Source organism: Theropithecus gelada, chromosome 5 (assembly GCF_003255815.1).
Source record: "Theropithecus gelada isolate Dixy chromosome 5, Tgel_1.0, whole genome shotgun sequence".
In the NCBI taxonomy this organism is placed as follows: Eukaryota; Metazoa; Chordata; class Mammalia; order Primates; family Cercopithecidae; genus Theropithecus; species Theropithecus gelada.
This window is the reverse complement of record NC_037672.1, coordinates 53,374,482-53,395,912: the sequence shown is the minus strand read 5'-3', so window position 1 is coordinate 53,395,912 and position 21,431 is coordinate 53,374,482. Positions and strand designations below refer to the sequence as shown.

Sequence of the window (21,431 nt, the reverse complement as noted above, 5' to 3'; positions counted from 1 at the left end):
ACTGAATAGAATCTGGGATTCAAGGGAAGTTAATAATTAGTGAGTATTGACCTTCATTTCAAAGCCTGTTGAGATTTGATAGTATGAACTTGTATTGGAAAAAACTGATCATTTGACTTCATTAATTCATTAACAAATATTTCATATTATCTACTGTGTTTTGATTATGAAGATGAAACACACACACCCTGCCTTTAAGAAGCCCAGGGTCTAGAGGCGTGTATGTACAAGGGATATTCAGAGTTTATTACTAGTAAATCACAGTACAGAAATAATAAAAGTTGGGGAAACAAGAAAATAAGCTGGTCATGCTCATCATTATATTCCTGGTGGTTGACAGGTGCATGAAAATTGTGTGTGAAGGAGAGGCTCTGCTTCCCACCAGATCCTGCACTGTATCTTGCAAAGAGATGCCAGTAAACCTTAATTCTCTGGTGTATTTTTTAAGACTCTATTAGATATTGTCAGCTCTATCAGATAACATCTAAGAACACTCCCTAAAAAATGTGCTCCATATATTCAGTTAATGGAAGAAGAAACTGACTCGTTCGAACAACTGTAATTTGAAATTAATTTTACAGTTGTTGATTTGGGATCTTGTAATTTCAGATGAATTTTACAGTTGTTTATTTGGGATCTTTAGGCACATGAAAGGGAGGGAGATAGAGAAAACAGTAGCTCTAGGGTTTTTCGCAGAGGTAGATTGCGTCTGTTTTTCATGGGCCCATCCTCTTGAGTGTTTTACAGTAAATATTTCTTGAATTTGATTTACAATCAAATTTATGATGTTGAAGATATTCTTTTTTTTTTTTTTTTTTTTTTTGAGACGGAGTCTTGCTCTGTGCCCCAGGCTAGAGTGCAGTGGCGCGATCTCGGCTCACTGCAAGCTCCGCCCCCCCGGGTTCACGCCATTCTCCTGCCTCAGCCTCTGGAGTAGCTGGGACTACAGGCGCCCGCCACCTCGCCCGGCTAATTTTCTTGTATTTTTAGTAGAGACGGGGTTTCGCCGTGTTAGCCAGGATGGTCTCGATCTCCTGACCTCGTGATCCGCCCGTCTCGGCCTCCCAAAGTGCTGGGATTACAGGCTTGAGCCACCGCGCCCGGCCAGATATTCTTTAATATGTTCAAATAGCTTCACCTTTGAGGTGAGGGATAAAGAAGTGTAACTGTCACTGCTAAAGAGAAGATTCTATGTTTTTCTGTCAGACATAGGGGAACTGAGAGTACCATCAGTTCAAAGGTACAATATTGTGATATACTATGTAGAGCATGCATCATGCTTTAGGGTAATGTCTGCTGCATTTTAAATGGAATAAAACAGCATTTGCTTTGTTTATGTCAAGGTGGTGAGCTTTTTGCCTGGGGACAGAACCTGCATGGGCAGCTTGGAGTTGGAAGGAAATTTCCCTCAACCACCACACCACAGATTGTGGAGCACCTCGCAGGAGTACCCTTGGCTCAGATTTCTGCCGGAGAAGCCCACAGCATGGCCTTATCCATGTCTGGCAACGTTTATTCATGGGGAAAAAATGAATTTGGACAACTAGGCCTGGGCCACACTGAGAGTATGGAACACATTCTCAGATTCCTGTCACCAACACTTACACTTGTTAGATGAATTGAATGGACCTCCCTGTCAAATAATGGTTCAAATCTTCACTTTGATTTGCAGTACTCTTCCTGATTACCTCCCTGTCTTCAGGGCGGAATCAGTCCAAGAGGCATGGGTAGTGTGGAAGTTGTTACTGTAATTGGGACATGTTTCAGAGCTGTGTGTGAGATGGGAAAGGGCATTGAATTAGGGATGAGAACCTGGATTCTGATTCCCACTTTGCAGTTTACTAGCTGCAAGCCTTGCCCAGTCACTAAACTTTTCTCTAAACCTCATTTTCTTTTTCTATAAAGTGACAAGTCTGTATGAGATGACCTTTAAAGCCTTTGCACTTAAAGTCTGTTAGTGTATTATTACAAAAGAATACTAAAATTATATTTAAGAAATCACATATCCTGATCTTATTCTATAAAGTATCAATTATGTCTGTAAACACACAAAAACACACATGAAGAAACATGTAATTTCCATTATTGAACAAAGCTGATGGTAAAATTTCTCATGATCCCAAAAAACTCATTTAGAGTTTTCAGGTGTAAGAAATTCTGCTCCTTTACCCAGCTGTGGTACTGTATGCATTTCCCTGGATCACTGGTTACTCATTTCTCTCTGACACAGTGCAATGCTCATTACACAGAATAGCCAATAAGTCAGTGTTAGAAAAATATTCAAAGGAGAGAAGAGAATAAAGCAGCCATTAAACTACTTTGGCTGAATCTCTGAGTGCTTTGACATGAAAATAATCATGAAGAAAAGAAGAGGTAGTGTGAGGTGATGACACTAGTAGATAATCTGAAAGAAAAAGGAATTGCTATGTTCATTAAAAGTAATTCTAGATGGGTATTGGAAATATCTAATGTGCTGCAATTAAAGTGAATGAAGTCAGAATTGAGAACAGGCTTTAGGACGTGGTTTGACCCTTTCACAGGTGGGTGCCCCTAAGTGTGACCCTTTTGGCCACTGGTCCCACCTTCACCCTGAGGCATAGAACTTGATCCTAAACATGGCAACATAGAGCCTTTCTTGTCAGAATATCACGAGAACTGTTGTTGCTGGGTTGAGAAGCAGCAGTCCAGGTAACTGCAGTGTGAAACTCAGCATTTCCTTTTGGTCACTTCAGCTATTTTTTTCCTTACATAGGTAAAGATTCTCCTTCCCTTATTGAAGCACTAGACAATCAGAAAGTTGAATTTCTCGCTTGTGGTGGCTCTCACAGTGCCCTGCTCACACAGGTGGGTGTACCCTTGTCTCTTTTTGGCTGTATTTTTAGAAGAACATTTTGTATGGGAAGCTAGTGTTTCCCAGGGAAGAAAGGTCATCACTTCCTACATGTAGGACTGTCCTTCTGATATTTAGGAACTTTACTTTGACAGTGCTTTTTATTAGTTATTCACTTTGCATCAGTGAATACTACTTTTTTATTTTATTTCTCTAGCATCTGATATGACATTCCCTTTCCTTAGGATGGGCTGCTGTTTACTTTTGGTGCTGGAAAACATGGGCAACTTGGTCATAATTCAACACAGAATGAGCTAAGACCCTGTTTGGTGGCTGAGCTTGTTGGGAATAGAGTGACTCAGATAGCATGTGGAAGGTAAGTTGTAAAGTATCAATGAAAATTGATAAAATGAATACAGTAAACTAGATAGTAATTTAATAAAATTTCTATCAGTTTCTTTGAGATTTAAGTATCAAACATTTTCAAATCAGTGAAAATGCTTAATTTATATTATTTAGATAAACGTAATACCCCTTTTACTATACATGGTTGTTTTCTTTGTTGTTGTTTTTAATGAGCAGATGCAGTTCACTTTCTGCTGTCTCCTTAGTGAAAATACCTTTGTAACTATTCAGGTGTACTTTTGTCTTTAAGAAAAATAAGTCATTGTTTATTTGGGAAAAGTAAAGCACGAATCACAAAGGATTATTCATTAATGTAATCACCCTCTCTCACAATGCCTTGCGGCCAGCATACTTTTTAATTATCAGAGTTCTTTCATTGTAGCCTGTGCTGATCGTGGTAAAGTATAAGACATAGTCAGTGATGGTTTGAGTGAAATATTCCTGAAAAGTTTAATTTTCACAGCTCTTTTTTAGAAAATAAAGGTAAAATGTCTTGCTCAGACTCCTTGGTTTATTTAAAGGTTGTTTTTTTTTTTTTTTTTTTTTTTTTTGAGGTGGAATATTGCTCTGTCGCCCAGACTGAAGTGCAGTGACGTAAGCTCAGCTCACTGCAACCTCCACCTCCCAGGCTCAGGTGATTCTCCCACCTCAGCCTCTGGAGTAGCTAGGATTACAGACGTGCACTGCCACAACCGGCTAATTTTTTTTTTTTTTTTTTTGAGACGGAGTCTCGCGCCATCGCACAGGCTGGAGTGCGGTGGCACCATCTCGGCTCACTGCGAGCTCCGCCTCCCAGGTTCACACCATTCTCCTGCCTCAGCCTCCCGAGTAGCTGGGACTACAGGCGCCTGCCACTATGCCTGGCTAATTTTTTGTATTTTTAGGAGAGACGGGGTTTCAACGTGTTAGGGTGGTCTCTATCTCCTGACCTTGTGATCCACCTGCCTCGGCCTCCCAAAGTGCTGGGATTACAGGCGTGAGCCACCGTGCCCGGCCACAACTGGCTAATTTTTGTGTTTTTAGTAGAGACAGGGTTTCACCATGTTGGCCAGGCTGGTCTTGAACTCCTGACCTCAGGTGATCTGCCTGCCTTGACCTCCCAGAGTGTTGGGATTACAGGGGTGAGCCACCATGCCACTATTTAATTTTTTGGTCATCAGATATATCAGTGCACGTCTTGCCAGGGGGATATTGGGAGTTGATGGGGTTAAAAAAAATTCTCCCCCGTATACACTACTCTTTTGGGCAGTTTTTCCCTCACTAAACATAGAGCAAAATTCAGACTGTATTTGAATGTTGGGTTCATTTGTTAGTTTAATGAAACCATTCTTGTAAAAAACTAACATGCATACTTTCAGTCTGATTTTCTTATAATCTTGGAGTAGAATTACATAGATGGGTAATATTAAGGTAGACCAAATTATTGGAATATGAGTCTGTTCACCAAACAAACATCTCTTCAATATTGATACCTCATTCAGTATCTCTTAACCAAAGCAGTCTTATTACCTCTTTGGATTCTTCATTACATACAATCCTTTTGAGTAGCATGTGTTACAAGAGAAGGAGGCAAGTTGGAGATCTGTCTTAATGCACATCAGGGCAATACCCCTACTAACAGGACAATTCACTGGAAAGACTCGGGAACTTACTGAAAGCTATTATACTCATAGTCACATTTATTACAAGAAGAGGATACAAATTAGTACCAGTGAAAGGAAGAAACATAAGGGCAGGGTCTAGGAGGGCTCCAAATGCTGAGCTTGTGGCTGTCATCTCCCCTTGGAGGAGGTGGATGGTGTTATCTCTTCTGGCCTGATAATGTGACAGGACATACAGAATTTGCCAACCAATCAGAGAAATTTACTCACCCAAGTTGAGAGTTGTTTTTGTTTTTTCTGGGTTTTTTTTTTTTTTTTTTTTTGGAGACAGTACAGGATGTACATAATTTGCCATTCAGTCACAGAAGTTCATCCAAGTCGAGAGTTGTTTTTTTGTTTGTTTGTTTGTTTTTGTTTGTTTGTTTGTTTTGAGACAAGGTCTCACTCTGTCACCCAGGCTGGACTGCAGTGGTGCTATCATGGCTTACTGCAGCCTTGACCTCCCAAGCTCAAGCAGTCCTCCTGCCTCAGCCTCCTGAGTAGCTGGGACCACAGGTGCATGCCACCGTGTCCAACTAATTTTTAAATTTGTTGTAGAGATAGGGTCTCCTTATATTGGCCAGGCTGGTCTTAAACTTCTGGGCGCAAAGTATCCTACTGCCTTGGCCTCCCAAAGTGCTAGGATTACAGGCATGAGCCACCACACCCAGCCTAGATTGAGGGTTTCTATTGGGATTTTATTGCTGAGGCATGATTGGTTAAATCATTGCCAGGTAGTTGAACTTAATCTCCAGCTCTGCCCTCCTGTAGGTCTGAGGGCTTGGGAAATTCTGTGGGTTTAGAGGTTACCTCCCAGGAACTGGGCACCAGCCAGACCTTTCTGGGCAAGGCAGATTCCTTGCTACACAACAGTGTAGTGGAGATATAAACAAGCAAAATAGGAAATCAGTGTGGTAAAGGTCTTTGAGAAATTAAATGGGAACTCAACTGAGTCTTCCAGGATGGGAAGAGAAGGGACTCAGATGGTTTCCAAGTGGTGGTGACTCAAACTGAGGTTGAAAAATGAGCAGAGGGCAAGGGGAGGTGCTTGTTCCAACAAAGGGAACACCATTCGCCAAAGTATGACATCATGGTCTTGAGTGGCCTTTGGGTTCCACAGTCTTTTCAGGTACATGTTGATTTCTTGGTTTCCAGATGGTTTTCATCCTTTAGGAGATGTTTAGTTTCACTCTCACTGGGTAACATAGTTTTGGCAATTTACTGTATTGCTAAACACTCTCATCATTGTGGATAATTAAGGATTGACCATATGTGCTTTTATTTAATAGGTGGCACACACTTGCCTATGTTTCTGATTTGGGAAAGGTCTTTTCCTTTGGTTCTGGAAAAGACGGACAACTGGGAAACGGTGGAACACTTGACCAGCTGATACCGCTTCCTGTGAAAGTATCATCAAGTGAAGAACTCAAACTTGGTAAATTCTATAGGAACATAGGGTTTGGCGTAGTATCTTTTTAGAGAAAATGATTTTTCTAACTGGGTAATGCGGCAAAGAAAGCAGTATATGACTATGAAGGGAGTTTCTCTAAATATTGGTTTCATTTTTTTGCTGGTAAACAATTCAAGAGTCAGTCTGATTTATTGAGGCAAAATAATTATTCTGTATTACTCCTTCAGATTAGGATTAATGTGAATTTAAATGATAAAATAGACAATGGATTCAGAGGCATATGCAGCTCTCATTCCAGTTTGCAAGAGACTTAACTAATTCTGTGGTGGCTGGTTGCCCTGGTTAAGTTGATCCACAGTCATATAAAACCCTCAGAATAATGAGCAATCAACATATACCTGGCACTGAACTGGGCTCAGCACTTACTTGTGTTATCTCACCAATCCTTGTAACGGTTCTGGGAGGTGTATTCTGCCACTTCCGTTTTATTGGAGGATAAAGAGACTTGGAGAGAAAAGGGTTAGCCACTTACTCATGGCCAGTAAGTGGTTTGTCTGGAGTCGAACCGGTGCCCTTTATGACCTCAGTCTGAGCTCTGAAACACTCCACTATAGAAGCACCTTGGAGCGTTTCTGTTACTTGTTTCTGAAAGCTTAGTGGTGACCTCAAGTGACAAAATTTACTCATTTCTTGTGGGAAAACGAACAGTAGAGTTATTTTCTTAAGCAGCATGTATTATCTTTGATTCCTTATAACCAGTTACATGGGCTTAAAGTACTTATATTCTTTATAGCCAGCGTCATTGGTTAAATCTTGAAAACATGGTTTTTAGTAATGGGAGTTGGGCCAGGTGCAGTGGCTCACGCCTGTAATCCCAGCACTTTGGGAGGCCAAGGCGGGTGGATCACGAGGTCAGGAGATTGAGACCATCCTGGCGAACACGGCGAAACCCCGTCTCTACTGAAAATAAAAAAAAATTAGCCAGGCATGGTGGCGGGCACCTGTAGTCCCAGCTTCTAGGGAGGCTGAGGCAGGAGAATGGCGTGAACCCGCAAGGCAGCGGAGATCGCACCACTGCACTCCAGCCTGGGCAACAGCAAGACTCCATCTCAAAAAAAAAAAAAAAAAAAGGTAATGGGAGTTGAATTAAACTGATAGCATTCAGCTAATCAAATATTTGCATTTTATATATAAATATTTATATTATGTATATTAAACTGATGTCACATGTCCACCTTGTGAATTACGTATGTTTGCCAACTAGACTTTACTCCAAAGTATATGTATTTCAGCTTCTTAATTGGTGGAGGATGTATTTTGTCTATTAAGATGACTACGTTTAAGAAGAATTTGAAGTTATTTAAATTGAACATGCCTGTTTGTGCCAAATGACTTTCTAACACTCTTACTTTTTGTGCATCCTTTCAGAAAGCCATACCTCAGAAAAGGAGTTAATAATGATTGCTGGAGGGAATCAAAGCATTTTGCTCTGGATAAAGAAAGAGGTAAAAATAGATCTCCAGGTGTTCTATAACCTGGTATTTTAAGCAAAACTAAGGGTTCTAATATCCAAGTTTGGTGAATTCCAAAATCATCGGTTTACTAGGCTGACTTTTTGGGGGATAGCTGGACATTACTGATCCTTTATTATCTAAACTACATCAGTATTTTCCCACAAAAATCAGCAAATTTTTCTCTGGTGAATGTCTAATCAGTGTGATTTCCATAGACTCTACTTACCTTTTGGGGGCTGCTTGCCAATGATGTTTTGTCAGTATCCTGGCAAACAACAGAGTGGCAGATTCTAAAAATGACTTTGCAGGCCAGTACTAAGAAAGACCCCAAGGTTCATGGGCTTGCAAATAAAATGTCCGTAACTTCCCTGCCCTACTTCACCAAGTGAAATTGAGTTCCTCACACTTCTGCACACAGCGCTTTCAGGATCTTCCCTTCCCTTCAAGGCTGTCTGATGTTCAGTTTAATTTGATTGTATTTGTATAAAGTGCTGAGTGTTGAGGCCCTCAGAGAAATTTACTTTCAGTCTAAGCCCCTTTGGACAAGAAAGTGGCAACCAGGCAAATGATTGATTACTTATTGGTTGAGTATCACTTTGTGATTGTCCCAGGGCTGTATTACCCGTATTTAAAAGTCAGTTTTACCCTCTAGAGTGTACCTAAAAGTTGAGTACCTATCTCTGATGTGTCTAAATTATTGTATTTTACTTTCCTGTTTGTTTACAGAATTCCTATGTTAATCTGAAGAGGACAATTCCTACACTGAATGAAGGGACTGTAAAGAGATGGATTGCTGATGTGGAGACTAAACGGTGGCATAGCACAAAAAGGTACATCCCACAGTCTGACTGTCTGCTTATATAACACTCTCAAGTATCATTTCCCAAACTGGTTCTGCACAGCAGTATAAGATTTTGTAGTCAGGGTTTTCCAGCGAAACAAACTAATAGGATATGTGTGTATTTCTGTCTCTATCTTTGTCTCTATCATGTCTGTCTGTCCATCTATCCATCTATGGAGGGGAGAGAGAGAGAGATTATTTTAAGGAATTGTCTCGTGAGATTGTAGGGGCTGGCAAGTTCAAAATCTGTAGGGCAGGCCAGCAGGCTGGAGACTTGGGGAAAAGTTGATGTTGCAACTCAAGTCTGAAGGCAATCTAAAAGCAGAATTTCCTCTTCTTTGGGTGACCTCAGCCTTTTCTCTTAAGGCCTTCAACTGGATGAGGCTCACTAACATGGAAGGTGCTTTCTTTTTATTCACTCGTTCAAGTGCTTTACTCAGTTTACTGTTTTAAATGTTAATCTTGTCTAAAAAAATATTTTCATAGAAACATCCAGAATAATATTTGACCAAATATCTTGGTACCATGGCCTAGCCCAGTTGACATATAAAACTAACTATCACAACTAGCATGTAAGCTCCATGAGGACAGCTTTCTTTACTGTAGGGCTTCTCCAGGCCTCTGTTTATGTATATTGTGACTCTCTGGCCAGAAAATACAGTCTATAGTGTTCCCCAGTCCCATTCGATACTGGAACCATTAGTTTGTGTTCCTGTTATTCTTAGCCAAACAATTTGTACCATTTTTCTCTAAACCATAGAACTCCTATAGTCTTATAGAACTCCTGCCTATTCTTACAAACATCATCTTTTAGAAATATTTTAAAGTATGACTTTCTAATTCTGGAAAATGATTGTACAAAATGGTTGCACAAAATAATTGCATCATAATTTGCTAGCATAAATAATTAAGAACTGTACAACTACTGCTAAGATGAAATTCAGCATACTTCTTCCCCCATTTAATTTCTGGTAATTTATTTTGTTTCTACTTCAATGGAATAGAAATAAATAGGACTTGCATAGTTGGTGGGGTGGGAGTATTTTGTTTGTTCAAGAAAGTTCTGACCATAAATCAAGCCTTTCCTCTTTATTTGAGGCTTCTCTTAGTATGTATAAACTTTTTTATTTCCCATGTTTGCCACTGAAATTTTGAGATTTACCAAACAGAATGGACTTTTGGAAGCCAAGATAATATGCGTACAGATAGGAGACAAATGGAGAGGTTAGAAGGATTGTTATAAGATGTTGTATTTATCATGTTTCATGCTATAAAGAGGCTGTGTGTATGTATACCATGTGATTTGGTTTAACCAGTGTCTTATTACTAATATAGGGAAATCCAAGAGATATTTTCATCTCCTGCTTGTCTAACTGGAAGTTTTTTAAGGAAAAGGTAATATATGTAATAAATTAATTGTATTAAATTGTATTAAGAGTACCATGAAAGAGGATAAAAAATGATTGGAGGGTAAAATAATTAGCTGTGTGTTCATCCCTTTTTAAAAATTGTTTTTATGCTTGCTGTAGAAAATGTCAAAAATACATACAATAAAAAGAAAGTGAAAATCTTCCATAATCCATCACTTAAGAGTAATAGCTAGCACTTATGTATATTATTTTTTCATGCAAATGTATTCTTTTACAAAAAATGAGATCATACTGGTTTTTTGTTTTTGTTTTTTTGAGACAGGGTGTTACCCTGTCGTTGCCCATGCTGGAATGCAGTTGTGTGATCTTGGCTCATTGTAACCTTCGCCTCCCAGGCTGTAGCAATCCTCCCACCTCAGCCTGAGTAGCTGGGGCTTCAGACATATGGCACTACACACAGCTAATTTTTTTATTTTTTTGTAGAGCCAGAGTTTTACCATGTTGGCCAGGCTGGTTTTGAACTCCTGAACTCAGGCAATTTGGCCTTGGCCTCCCCAAGTGCTGGGATTTCAGGCGTAAGCCACCATGCCCAGCTGGATCACATTGTTTATATGTTGTTTTATACTTAATGTTTGCCCATTTTACATTTTGTTTTATCTTTTTTGGTATACATATATGTGTGTGTGTGTATATATATATATATGTGTTTTTTTTTTTTTGAGACAAGGTCTCCTGGAGTTACAGCATCATGGTTCTTGGGCTCAAGCATCATCAAACTCTTGGGCTCAAGCAATACTCCCACCTTAGCCTTCCACGTAGCTGGGACTACAGGCATGTGCCACCATCTCCTGCTAATTTTTTAACTTTTGTAAAGACGGCAGCTTTGCTATGTTGCCCAGGCTGGTCTTGAACTCCTGGCCTCAAGCAGTCCTCCCACCTCAGCCTCCCAGTGTTGAGATTATAGGTGTGAGCTACCACACCCAGCCGGTAACATAATTTTAATGGCCTCATGACCTTCCATTAGAAGGTCTTCCATGAGAAGATACTTAAACATTTCATTAATGACTTTATATTGAAGTACTAAGAAATTATTGGTCAGAAGCTCCCTCTTTTGGTTCCCACTTTTCAGTCCATTTAACTGGAAAAAATGGATGTATTTTTTAGAAATGGGAAAAACCTTTATCTTTTTTCTGTGGAGCTCCTTCCTTCCTTCCGTCCTTCCTTCCTTCCTTCCTTCCGTCCTTCCTTCCGTCCTTCCTTCCTTCCTTCCTTCCTTCCTTCCGTCCTTCCTTCCGTCCTTCCTTCCTGTGGTTGGTCCTTCCTTCCTGTGGTTGGTCCTTCCTTCGTTCCTTCGAAAAACATTTATCTTTTTTCTATGGCCCGCCCTTTGTCCCTCCTTCCCTTCCTTTCTTTCTTTCTTTCTTTCTTTTTCTGAGGCAGGGTCTCGCTCTGTCACCCAGGCTGGAGTACAGTAGCATGTTCACAACTCACTGCAGCCTTGACCTCTCAAGCTCAAGCAATTCTCCTGTCTCAGCCTCCCTCTGTGGCTATTTTTTTTAAACTGAGAAATATTTATTTTTTTAATCTATTACAGATAAGACAGCATCTGAGTTAAAGTCTTATGGTATATATAGTTAAAGCAGCCTTGATATTTTTTGGTATTTTAGAAAAAATCATGTTGTTTACTACATTGCATTTGTATTTAGACAATTATAGTTATACATGAGAAAAAATGTAATTTTGTTGAAATGGGGCAAGGTCTGGAAGAAACTTTGCATCTAGGGAGATAATCTAACAAGATACTTAATTTATCTTCTACAGAAGAACTGCAGAAATGATGCCTGTTTATTTGGACTTAAATAAAGCAAGAAACATCTTCAAGGAGTTAACCCAAAAGGACTGGATTACTAACATGGTATCTTCAGATTGTTATGTGGAAAAAGAAAATAGACCAGAATATTTCTTATAAGAACTCAAAATTTCAGAAGAAATGTTTTGTGTTAAGGGATTCTCCGAGACCTTGTAGCATATTCAGATTAAGTTAAACTCAGATAACAATTAGGAGTTTGCCCTTTTAGGGTGAAATAATTGGCATAGTAGTCACACAGGTTACAAATATTCTAAATAATGTGTCTGTACACAAACACACATGCACATATATGCATACACATTCCTAGAGGGAGGGAAGTTTTTCAACTCAGGACTTTAGGAAGATGATTAAGGATTTGTTGAGATTGGCACACTAGAATAAGAACATTTTACGTGCAATCCTTTTAAGCGTAAATGTAGAAATAAGAACATTTTTTCTGATATGAATATCCTTCTCACCAGGGACTGCCTGGATTCTTTGTTTTTTTTTTTTTCCATTCCACTTTTCTGTAGATTCTAGAATGTTCTTGTTCTTTATGGGATGATTGCTTCCTGTTTCAGCACTGTTAGTACTATCTTTAGGTTTTTTTTCTTGCAGGTGCTCCAAACATGCTTCCTTTATTTTTATTTTTATTTTTTTGGAGATGGAGTCTCGCTCTGTCGCCCACACTGGAGTGCAGTGGCACAATCTCGGCTCACTGCATGCTTCCTTTATTAATTTAGTTTTTCTTAATGTAGTCTTTATTATTTCCCTGTTTTTTTGTACTGGTTGATACAGGGATACTACTTTCTGTTCTTTTCTCCATTTTTTTCTCTCTGGGTCTCACTGTAGTTCCTTCTTTTTTTCTCTCTCCTTCCCTCCTTCCTTCCTTCCTCTAGCCTCCCCCGCATTTTTTAGTCTCTCTCTGTATTTATATCCCTCTTCTCTTTCCCTCTCAGTCTTTGCTGTCTCACCCTTCCTCCTTTCAGCTCTGGCAGTTGCTCTGTCTGCCACAACTAGCGTTCTCTATTTCAGCTGCAGGTTTTCTCATGCGTTCCTTTCTTTCAAGGGAAAATGGAAAGTTCAGTTGTCTTAACTTTGGCAGAACCACAGCCCCACTGGGGGTCTGAGGTGAAATGGTTCCCTAATTATGTACCTTTATTGGGACTCTGCAACACTTAGTGTTGCCTGTGTCAACAACCCAGAAACTCTGTGGACTATTTCATCAACGTTTGTTAGTGCTCATTTTCTTTTGTTTTTTAAAATCCTCCTGTGGAGGCCAGTTTAACTTTCTGTAAGATTCTGAGTCATTGCTACTAAATCCAACCATGGAAAGATTACCAAAAATAGAAGCCCTTTTGTGCATCTGTGAAGGAAAGGGATTGGATCAGTTCATCATTAAAGGCTCCGCCTGTTTACTAATTATACCTTGATTGTGCCACAGAAAGAACATATGGTATGTAAATGAAATAATCATGGGGCACCCTTGACATCCATTGTTTCAGAATAAGATGATTGGATTAGAAGACCTGTAAATGTTTCTTTCTATCTTGAGGTTCTGTGATATGGACTCTCAGACCTTTGGCATGTGTTCATTTATTCAGCAAACATTTGAACACTTACTATGTGCTGGGCACTGTAATGATGACTCTTGATGAAGAATGAAAGGGATATACTCCCTGTCGTTTAGAAGCTCATAGTGTAGTAAGGGAGACAGATAAATACATGCATACATTAGTGCAAAGACCTGGTGTGTTTTACACTTCACTATCTTCACTAGTGCCTAGCTTAGAATGTAGCCTGTGCACAATATTTTTGGATGAATTGAGTCATTATTAGGGCAGTGAATGGTTAGCTCTATTTACTCAAAAAGTTGCCCAGAGGAATTAATTACCAGGTGCTCACGTGGAAGGGCATTTGAGGCAGCTAGAAAAGCATATGCCAGAGCACAGTGTGTCAGACAGTAGGACTGGCTTGAGGGTATCACAGTCATTCTAAGGATTTGGAGTAGGTGAGGAGGCTTGAGGTTGTGTCTGATGATGAGCAAGGAGGTAGAATGCGTGTGTACTAATAAGATGTTGAAATAGAGTTGTCAGGTATACTAACTCCAAAGACTGAATCTCACTGTGGGAGTCCAATATAATGTTTTAATATAAAAATAGGTAATTACAACAATTTGTACATTTACAGATATCATTTAGCCACTCTCATAATATAACGATTAAGAATTTGGGCTTTGGAGTCAGAAAGATCCAGAGAAATTCCCACTTAGCTGTGTGACTTTGAGCAAGTTACTTAATTTCTCTGAATCACAGATGAAGTAAAATGGGATTAATATCATCTATGTTAGGGAGAAACTATAAGGGTTAAATGACCTAATTAATATGTGTACATCACTTAGCACAATAATTGACAAGTAGTAAGTATTCATAAATACTAGCTTATCTTCATATTGGGATTTTAAACAAATCATTACTATGATCTAAGCACACATAACAAAAATTCAGAATTCCATTCCATTTTTTCCTAAACAGTTGCATTCTGAATTGGGGAAACCATAAGGAAATTGGAGGGGCTAGAAATTAGAGTCTGTGGTAGAGACAGTTGCTCTTACGGAAGATAATGAGAATCATGTTAAATTTTGTTCTTGAAATTGTTGGATTTTGTCTTTTTTTTTTTTTGCTTTGTTTTGTTTTTCTGCTTTTTGGGGTTCTGATGCATTTTTACTCTTGAAAAAAGAAACCCAAGGTGTGATAGTGTAAACCAGAGGGTAGAATATGGTACTTATGATTGAGAAGGCTATTTATTAGTTCTGAATCCATTGTTCATTCAGTGTAATTTTTGCACATATGATTTTTTTGTTTTTCTTTCTTTCTTTCTTTTTTTTTTTTTGAGACGGAGTCTTGCTCTGTGCCTGGAGTGCAGTGAAACAATCTCGGCTCACTGCAACCTCCGCCTCCCAGGTTCAAGCGATTCTCCTGCCTCAGCCTCCCAAGTAGCTGGTAGTACAGGCATGCGCCATCACGCCTAGCTAAATTTCATATTTTAAGTAGAGACAGGGTTTCACCATGTTGACCAGGATGGTCTCGATCTCCTGACCTTGTGATCCGCCCTCCTTGGCCTCCCAAAGTGCTGGGATTACAAGTGTGCTTGATCTTCTTCATGCACCCCAATAATTGAATGGAGAGAATACTTATTGTATGTTCCAAATACCTCCAATATTTTGGAGGCTAGGTGAGAAGGGATGTAAACAGGGGTTTTAGAAAAACTAAATGATTATTCTCATTTAGTAGTAGAATGACATTCCAGCCTCTTCACCTTGTTTTATTACCATCAGTTGCACCCTGCTTCTACTGAGTTTTGAATGCCTTTTCCCTGCTCCTTTCTGACCACAGGTAACCACCTGCCTCAAAGATAATCTGCTCAAAAGACTTCCATTTCATTCTCCACACCAAGAAGCTTTAGAAGTTTTCTTCCTTCTCCCAGAATGTCCTGTGATGCATCTTTCTAACAACTGGGAGAGCCTTGTGGTTCCATTTGCAAAGGTTGTTTGTAAAATGAGTGACCCGTCTTCACTGGTCCTGGGTAAGATTGATCATTTGAAGATACTTTACCTCAGTGGAAAGATATGTCTAGTAAAGTTATGGCAAAACTTAGATAATTATAAATGTATTCATTTTTTTTGTTCGTATTGTTAGCATACTCTAAAGATACTGTAACAATACCACAGTCATCTAAAATAGATTATTCTAGTACTTAGTTTCCTTGGATACACACATGGCTTTGTCATGATTTCCTTAGTTTCCAACTTTTCACTGTGAAAAATTTCACAAACAGAGAAGATGAAAGAATAGTATAGTATACCACAGGCAATAAGTAGTACACCTTGCTGGAGTGCAGTGGTGCAATCATAGCTCACTGTAATCTTAAACCCCTGGGCTCAAGCGACCAGGATGTTGAATTCTAAACTTGTAATAGTAATTGTATTTATTCACTGAAAAGTTTATTACAAGTGTGCTTTTGTAATTATGATATATACTGAATACCCATGTACCCTCTACTGTAGAGTCAGCAATAATAAATATGTTGCCATGTGTGCTTTCTGTTTATGTAAAGATTACATTTTATTTTTACTGAACTATTTGAAAATAAGTTGAAGACACAAGATTTCACTCATAATATTTCATCATTCATCTAAGAACATGGAATCTGGCTGGGACCGGTGACTCATGCCTGTAATCTCAGCACTTTGGGAGGCTGAGGCAGGCAGATCACCTGAGGTCAGAAGTTCAAGACTAGCCTGGCCAACATGGCAAAACCGCAACTCTACTAAAAATACAAAAATTAGCCGGGCTTGGTGGTGCATGCCTGTAATCCCAGCTACTCGGGAGGCTGAGGCAGGAGAATCGCTTGACCTGAGAGGCAGAGGTTGTCTTGAGCTGAGATCGCCCCATTGCACTCCAGCCTGAGCGACAGAGTGAGACTGTGTCCCCCCAAAAAAAGAACATGGAATTTTATATTACCCTGGCATCATTATCATATCTAAGAAAATTAGTCATAATTTTATAATATTATCCAATATCTAGGTCATATTCAAACTTCTCCTTTTCCGAAAAAAAAGTATTTACAGCTTTTTTTTTTCTTTTTAAATCTCATTTGAGGCCAGGAGTTGGAGGCCAGCCTGGCCAACATGGTGAAACCCCATCTCTACTAAAAATACAACCAATCAAAAGAAAGGAAAAGAAAAAGGAAGGAAGGAAGGAAAGGGAAGCAGAGTGGAGGGGATGGGAGGGGAGGGGAGGGGGTGGGAAGGGGAAGAGGAAAGGGAAGGGGAAGGGAGAGGGGGAAGGGGAAGGAAAGGGAAGGGGAAGGGAAGGGGAAGGGAAAGGGAAGGGAAGGGGAAGGGAGAAGAAAGGGGAAGGGAAGAGGAAGGTGAGGGAAGGAGAAGGGGAAGGGAAGGGGGATGAGGGAGGGGAAGGGAAGGAGAAGGGGAAGAGAAGGGAAGGAGGAGGGAGCGAAGGAAGGAATGAAGGAGGAAGGAAAGATGAATCCTGGTCAGATGTCTTGTAGACTGTCCCACATCCAGACAGTCTGACTGTTTCATCCTATCCCTGTATTTCCAGTACACTGCAAGTAAGTTCTAGGGGCATGAATAGATTTAATGGGATTTTTGACATGCATAGCATATTCAGCTCAAGGAAGTCCATTCTTTATGTTTTATTAAAACTGGGTAACGTGATAAGTGATGAAAAGCTACTTTAAAATGGTTTTTGTTTTTTAAAATGCTGAAATATGTTTTCTAAGAGTTAAAAATCTCAGACTGGGAGCACAAAAAGAAAATTACGCAATCACGAACAATTTTTAATTTTTAACGCATTATACTGTTTCATCTCAGCAAAAATGTGATTAATTTTGCTCATATTTTTTCACTAATTAATTACATCAAATTTGTAGTTCTATTAACTGTAAAGGAACTTTTCCAGGATGTTAAATTATTAGTAGTATTTTTTAGTAGAGACAGGGGCTCACTCTGTCACCTTGCTGGAGTACAGTGGTACAATTGTAGCTCACTGTAATCTTGAACTCCTGGCTCAAGCAACCAGAAAGTTAAATTCTAAACTTGTAATAGTAATTGTATTTATTCAGTGAAAAGTTTATTACAAGTGTGCTTTTGTAATTATGATATATACTAAAATATTTTGTTACGTGTTTCAGAAAATATTGGCTACTTTTTTCCTTCAAGAATCTAAGTAAAATACATGATAATTATATTTACCTTCCTTCTAAAGGTCAAATATGCAGAGATAGATAATAAAATAGTGGTTACTAGTGGATGGGGTGGAAAGGAAATGTGGAGATGTAGTTCAAAGGACACAAAGAAGCAGATGTGTAGGATCAAGCTTAGAGATCTACTAGACAAGACAACAGGAGGACTATAGTTAATAACATTGTATTAGGGATTTTATTGTTGTTAAATAAGTAGATGTTAGCTGTTCTTGTTATAAAAAGAAAATTTTTTTTTTGAGATGGGGTCTTACTCTGTCACCCAGGTTGGAGTTCTCTGGCACAATCTCAGCTCACTGCAGCCTCCACCTCCCAGTCTGAAGTGATTCTCCCACCTCAGCCTCCCGAGTAGCTCCCGAGTAGCCTCCCGAGGTAGCACAGATACGTGCCACCATGCCCAGCTAATATTTGGTATTTTGGGTAGAGATCGAGTTTCTCTATGTTGCCCAGGCTGGCCTCGAACTGCTGAGCTCAGACAATCCACCTGCCTCAGCCTCCCAAAGTGCTGGGATTGCAGGTGTGAGCCACCATGCCTGGCCTGCAAAAAAATGTTAATTTGTTTCACTATAGTAACAATTTTACTATTTATATGTATCCCATTACATTTTGTAGACCTCAAATATACACAATAAGCTGGTGAGGTGGCTCACGCCTATAATCCCAGCACTTTGGGAGGCAGAGGTGGGAGGATCACCTGAGGTCAGGAGTTCAAGACCAGCCTGGCCAATATGGTGAAACCTTGTCTCTATAAAAATACAAAAATTATCCAGGCATGGTGGTAGGCGCCTGTAATTCCAGCCACTCAGGAGGGTGAGGCAGAAGAATTGCTTGAACCTGGGAGGCAGAGGTTGTAGTGAGCTGAGATTGTGCCACTACACTCCAGCCTGGGCCACAGGGCGAGACTCCATCTCAAACAAACAAACAAAAAAACCACAATAAAACTCATTTTTAAAACAATTTGCTTTCCTTGTATTCCTCAGAAGAGTATTGGGCAACTCTGCAAGAATCCACTTTCAGCAAACTGGTCCAGATGTTTAAAACAGCTGTCGTATGCCAGTTGGATTACTGGGATGAAAGTGCTGAGGAGAATGGTAATGTTCAAGCTCTCCTAGAAATGTTGAAGAAGCTGCACAGGGTAAGAGTTCCTTTAGAAACCTCTGTGTTTTTATCTAGCAGTAAAAATTCCCTTGCTTTCAGCTGGCTTAAATCTTAAGCAGACTCCTGTGAGACATATGAAGTTTATATTGCTATTTTTTTTAATGTTGTTTTTTGTAAATTACATGATACATATAAAGGAATATATATATATATATATAAAAACCTATTTAGAATTCAAAGAAAAATAATAAAATAAACATTAGTGTCCTTACTACCCATGTTAAAAAAAATACAACATTTCCAGTACTTTAGAAATACCTGTGTACTTTAGAAATACCTGTGTACCCCTCATGGATTGCAACCCCACCATCTCGCAGAGATAGTCATGATCCTGGATTTTGGGATAATCATTCTCTTGCTCTTACTGTTTTAGAACTATATGTATGTATTTATAGACACTATGATGTTTAATTTTGGTATTTTCAAAATTTATGTCAATGGAATACATGCTTCTTACGCTCAGTGTTGTTTTATAGATTCATCCAGATTAATGCTTATGGCTGTATTTCATTCATTTTCACTCTGCAGTATAGTTCATTGTATGAATATACCATACTTTGCTTATCCATTCCAATATTGACAAATGTATATGCTATTTGCAATTCTTGTGGTTTTTTTTTTTTTTTTTTTTGGTCTTGTTGGGAGTTCCTCTATGAGAAAACATTGCTGCTATAATACATTTTTGCTCATATCTCTTGGTGTTATTGTGTCAAGAGTTGGTTCTGGTTTTCATACCTAGTTCTAGAATTGATAAGCTATGGATATGTGTGTGTTGCTCTTTCCTGGTAGTGACAAACTCTTCTAAAGCAGTTGGACCAATTTAAATTCTCTCCAGGAGATGATGAGAATTCCCGTTGCTCCATTTTAAAAATATTTTTGATACAAAATGATACCAAATTATGGTTTTATTTGTATTTCCCTGGTTCAAATGCGCTAGAGCATATTTTCATGTTTATAATTGCAGTATTTGTTTCCTCTTCTATGAAATGCCTGTCCTTGACTTTTGTTCATTTAAATGATGTTTGACTTTTTCTTACTGATTATAGAGTTCTTTTATTTTGGATACTACTCCTTTGTCAATGGTATGTGTTGCAAATATGGTATAAACTCACATTCTTAATTTTATTGTAGATAAATTTGTCAATCCATTTCTTTTTACTCCTTGTGTCTTGTTTTAAACTTTTCTCCCGTAAAGGATTTCGATTTGTTCGAGACAGGTTCTCCCTCTGTCATCCAGGCTGGAATGCAGTGGCTCAATCTCAGCTCACTGCAACCTCTGCCTCCCAGGCTCCTGTGATCCTCCCACTTCAGCCTCCAAAGTAGCTTGGACTACATGTGCAAGCCACCATGCCTTGCTAATTTTTGTATTTTTTGTAGAGATGGGGTTTCACCATGTAGCCCAGGCTGGTCTCGAACTCCTGAGCTCAAATGATTCACCCACCTCAGTCTCCCAAAGTCCTGGTATTACAGGTAAGATCCATTGTGCCCGGCCAATATTTGACTTTTTCTTACTGCTTATAAGAATTATATTTTGGATACTACTTCTTTGTCAGTGATACGTGTTGCAAATGGTGTATCCCAGTTATAGTTTGTCTTTTGCTTTTATGGTGTTTTTTGGCAAACTCACATTCTTAATTTTAATGTAGATAAATTTGTCCGTCCATTTCCTTATATAATTTTACTCCTTGTGTCTTGTTTTAAGCTTTTTTTCTCCCATAAAGGTTTTAAATTATTACCCTAAATCAGGGGTCGGCAGCTTTTTTCTGGAAAGGACCAGATAGTAAATATTTTAGGCTTTTTGCGGCATGTGGTTTCTGTCACAACTGCAGCTACTCAGCTTTTCAGGAGTAGCATGAAAGCAGCCACAGGCAATACAAAAATGAATGGTCATGGCTATGTTACCAGTGAGACTATAAAAATAACAGAGGACTAGATTAGGTCTTCAAAACTGCCCTAGGTAGTCTTCTAAGAGGACAATAGCCAAGGCCAGAGGAAGAGTATAAATGATGTATACCATATGTCTAATATTTAAAAGGTTAAAAACCTGTCTAACAAACTGTTAATAAAATACACTGTCCTCCTTCTTTGACAAATAAACCTTCATAATGACAGGGGAGGCCAGGTTTGAATTTAGAAATCTCAGTCTTCTTAAAATTCTACATTGAAAAGTGGTAGCTTGCTGGGTTTGGTGGCTCATGCCTGTAATCCCAGCACTTTGGGAGGCTGAGGCAGGCAGATCACAAGGTTAGGAGTTTGAGACCAGCCTGACTAACATAGTGAAACCCCGTCTCTACAAAAAATACAAAAATTAGCCAGGTGTGGTAGGCGCTCCTGTAATCCCAGCTGCTTGGGAGGCTGAGGCAGGAGAGTCGCTTGAATCCAGGAGGCAGAGGTTGTAGCGAGCCAAGATTGTGCCACTGCACTTCAGCCTGGGTGACAGAGCAAGACTCCATCTCAGAAAAAAAAAAGAAAAGAAAAAAAGAAAAGAGAAGTGGTAGCTTAAATGCAGCCCTCTGCTCTTCTTTTCTTCTTGGTTTTGTCCCACACCAGAAGGCGTGTCACATGCCCATATGTGGACACCTCAGCCCATATGTCTGAGTTCTTTTTTTTTTTTTTTTTTTTTTTTTTT

The 21,431-nt window shown here is 39.2% G+C and overlaps 1 protein-coding gene across 1 annotated transcript in view; it reads left to right on the top strand.

The window, feature by feature from the left end:
• Positions 1 to 21,431, top strand: part of HERC5 (HECT and RLD domain containing E3 ubiquitin protein ligase 5) — a 50,803-nt gene that overhangs the window by 3,982 nt on the left and 25,390 nt on the right. Inside the window, exons 4-13 of the mRNA XM_025386515.1 lie at positions 1,344 to 1,565; positions 2,753 to 2,844; positions 3,076 to 3,206; positions 6,165 to 6,310; positions 7,715 to 7,791; positions 8,527 to 8,630; positions 9,977 to 10,036; positions 11,833 to 11,926; positions 15,256 to 15,445; positions 18,625 to 18,779. Coding sequence (XP_025242300.1) covers positions 1,344 to 1,565; positions 2,753 to 2,844; positions 3,076 to 3,206; positions 6,165 to 6,310; positions 7,715 to 7,791; positions 8,527 to 8,630; positions 9,977 to 10,036; positions 11,833 to 11,926; positions 15,256 to 15,445; positions 18,625 to 18,779 — 1,271 coding nt within the window. The remainder of the gene's footprint in view (positions 1 to 1,343; positions 1,566 to 2,752; positions 2,845 to 3,075; positions 3,207 to 6,164; positions 6,311 to 7,714; positions 7,792 to 8,526; positions 8,631 to 9,976; positions 10,037 to 11,832; positions 11,927 to 15,255; positions 15,446 to 18,624; positions 18,780 to 21,431) is intronic.